Source organism: Lepidothrix coronata, unplaced genomic scaffold (assembly GCF_001604755.1).
Source record: "Lepidothrix coronata isolate B3197 unplaced genomic scaffold, Lepidothrix_coronata-1.0 Scaffold9, whole genome shotgun sequence".
NCBI classification, from domain to species: Eukaryota; Metazoa; Chordata; class Aves; order Passeriformes; family Pipridae; genus Lepidothrix; species Lepidothrix coronata.
Genome location: NW_016690189.1, coordinates 11,059,730 through 11,062,934, shown reverse-complemented (window position 1 = coordinate 11,062,934; position 3,205 = coordinate 11,059,730). Strand labels below are relative to the sequence as shown.

The 3,205-nt window shown below is 44.4% G+C and overlaps 1 protein-coding gene across 1 annotated transcript; it reads left to right on the top strand.

Moving 5' to 3' along the window:
• The first annotated feature begins 1,100 nt into the window (after positions 1-1,100).
• On the top strand, positions 1,101-1,625 carry LOC108492230 (histone H3). Its single transcript, XM_017804282.1, has one exon. It carries the CDS (start codon positions 1,121-1,123, stop codon positions 1,529-1,531), a length of 411 nt encoding a protein of 136 aa, XP_017659771.1. The 5' UTR covers positions 1,101-1,120; the 3' UTR covers positions 1,532-1,625.
• The last annotated feature ends 1,580 nt before the right edge of the window (positions 1,626-3,205 follow it).

The window sequence follows — 3,205 nt, the reverse complement described above, 5'->3', positions numbered from 1 at the left end:
TTTAAGTAGATACTTGTAAACCAATTAGCTAGGGAAAAATAAGAAATTTACTCAGATAAACGTTTTCCTATATTTCTAATTTTTATAAACTTCCTTTCCATGTCAAATGGTTTATTTCTAGAAGAAATCTCAGAGTAAATCTAATATTTTATGGAGATCATATTTTTTATTGGTTTGGGGGGAAGGGAAGGGCTGGGAGGGGACAGGACAATACAACCAAATCATGACCCTAGAAACACATAAAAAAAAAATTTCAACAGAAGACGTGTGCAAGCACTTTGCATAGGAAGAACACTCCAGTCTGGGACTCACTTCTAAAGTATTTTTGTTGTACTTCCTTCATCACTGAAGGGAAAAGAACAGGATTTCAACTTTACCTAAAACCTTTGAAGATCATTTGCCACCTGCAAACAATGATAATAAATACTCACAGTCATAACCTGATTTTGTCACAAACTTAATGAGCAGAGACAAATTAAATAATAGAGTGATACCGTATTCCTTAAGCTTTTAATTTCACTGGAAATAAAAAAAAAATTAATTGCCTAAGTAGTCTCAAAGTCATGATTTTACCTGGCGATATGTAAGGCCTCTCATTCAGAATTTCCTAGTGAAAATAAAACTAGAGAAAAAAAATAGAAAAACTAGGAAAAAATAGGAGGAAAACGTTAAAATATGATCTCGATTGTTACAGCTTGTTACATACTTGTTACAACTTGTTATAGCTACGAACTTGCATTATTAGATTCTTTGAGCGCCTGTATTTAGAAGTAACAGCCGTTTTTTCCTTTGAGACTTTCGGGATAACGTGTCCGTTAACATAAGAAAGAGCTCTCTAGGACACTGAAGTAAGTTTTTCCTTTTTTTTGTTATCATCCCAGGAGACTGGCAGAGTCGAAGCAGAGGGGATACGAGCGCAGTGTCTGAAATACCCACCCCGCCCCAGGCCACGGACCGGCATCAGCGTCCGAGGGGCTGCGGGCTGGGATTGACACGACAGCCAATGAGAGCGCGTTCCTGTGGTCCAATCAGAGACGAGGCGGCTCTATAAATAAAGGCGTTGCAGCAATTGCTACAGTTACTTGGTGTTCCTCTTCCGAAGGTTTGTGAGCGGGGAGCGATGGCGCGCACGAAGCAGACGGCGCGTAAGTCGACGGGCGGGAAGGCGCCCCGCAAGCAGCTGGCCACCAAGGCGGCCCGCAAGAGCGCGCCGGCCACGGGCGGCGTCAAGAAGCCGCACCGCTACCGGCCCGGCACGGTGGCGCTGCGCGAGATCCGCCGCTACCAGAAGTCCACCGAGCTGCTGATCCGCAAGCTGCCCTTCCAGCGCCTGGTGCGCGAGATCGCGCAGGACTTCAAGACCGACCTGCGCTTCCAGAGCTCGGCCGTCATGGCTCTGCAGGAGGCCAGCGAGGCTTACCTGGTGGGGCTCTTCGAGGACACCAACCTGTGCGCCATCCACGCCAAGCGCGTCACCATCATGCCCAAGGACATCCAGCTCGCCCGCCGCATCCGCGGAGAGCGCGCCTGAGTCTCCTGCCGCAGCCCTTCCCCGGCAAGGCACAAAGGCAGCTCACACAGACCCAAAGGCTCTTTTAAGAGCCACTACACAAGTCAATTAAAAGAGCTGTAATGCTGTTTTAAAATGATCGGGGTTTTAACATTTATTTTCAGGCTAAAAGCTCTTATTCTGAGGTCCCAGCTGCTCTTATTTCTGTCCCATCTTATTTTACTACTTCTTCCTAAAAATAATTGTCCTTAATAAACGCCACAAGGCTTAATATTTCCCTGTTTGCAATTTTTCCGCGGTACTTGGCAAATACTAAAGGGGAGTAACTGGTGCTTTATGAACACCGGGTGGGCGAAGGAGATAAATCGAAGGGCTGAAATGAGAGATTGATATATTACTTAAAGAGGGATTGAGCAGACAGCCTGAGACAGGATGGAGGGGTCTACATCCCTGTGACAATGCTGGACTTAACACAGCATTGTGAGAAGGGAGGTGGAAGGATAGTGGGTGGGGGGAGGGAATAGGGTCAAGCCTCTGTCCAGGGAGGGCCCCTTGTGCTCAGGAAATCTGAACCTTAAACTCTGTGGCTGGCTGGGTTAAAGCAAGAGCAGAAACTTCCTGTGGCTTGTTGGAACTGTGTTACTGTCAAACCTGGCTAAAACAGAGGGGGGCTTCCACCTTGTTCAAACCACTGTTAATGCCAGAAGCAAGAATATCCATCTCAATAAACCAGTTTTGAGGCTGGTCTCAAAATGAAGGACTACCACGCTGATGACACAGGGCACCTGAGGCTTCTTTCTGGCAGCACAGAAAAGTACCTGAAAAGGTCAAGAAATTGATTGAAAAGTACTGTAGACAGGAATAACTTATCGTGTTTGTCCAGATTTGTTGCCATATAATAATAAAAACAGTCAGGAAAAGATTATGTATTTTCTGAGCATTTTTTTGGGAGGAGAGTATTTTTAGTAAGAGTTTTATAAAAATCTCAGAGCAGAAACTTATGTTTTCTTGCAATAACAGATATAAATGTATTTGTCTTTGAACTTGCACTTCTCCAAGTAGTGATCACAATATCTGACATGCTGAGCTGTCAGATTTCTGCAACCAGTTCTTTAGGATTCTTCATGAGTATCTGGAAAGATAGATGTATATGCATGCAGCTTTCAAATTTCCAAGAACCCACCTTTGCTCAAATTGTTACTTAGACAAGATCGGTCTAACAAGAGTCTGAGAATTAAATTAGGAAGTAAAAATTAGGCCTCGGATTCATAACGCAGATTCATACATAGCTGATGTTTCTCCTCTTTTTTTGGGAAACATCTTCCTGTCTTCTCCCCATTTCAAACACATCTGGTACCTGGGGTGCAAGAACCCTGAAGTGCTGAAGGCTGAAGGCTGCTATTAGAAGCCAGAGCTGTCACCTGTTGTCATTAGAGGCTTCTGGGCATTATTTGCCTACTTAAAGACGCTGTGCCATAGACACAATCTGTCAGAGATTGCACTCGGGTAGATGAGAAAAGAAAGTGTAAAGACACTAACAAACAGATAAGATTAAGGTTTGTTCAGGGGTTCAGTCTTCTTTCTTTTTTCCCTGCTTGTTTTTTTCTTCCTCCCACATAAATCCCCCTGAATGAATTTGTTGGTCTACATGGCCTTATTTTGGAATCAAGCTGCAGTGAAAGCAGAGCTGCAGTG

Bases quoted from the DNA above. Each gene is read 5' to 3' on its own strand.
- LOC108492230 (XM_017804282.1), top strand. From the start codon at position 1,121: ATGGCGCGCACGAAGCAGACGGCGCGTAAGTCGACGGGCGGGAAGGCG.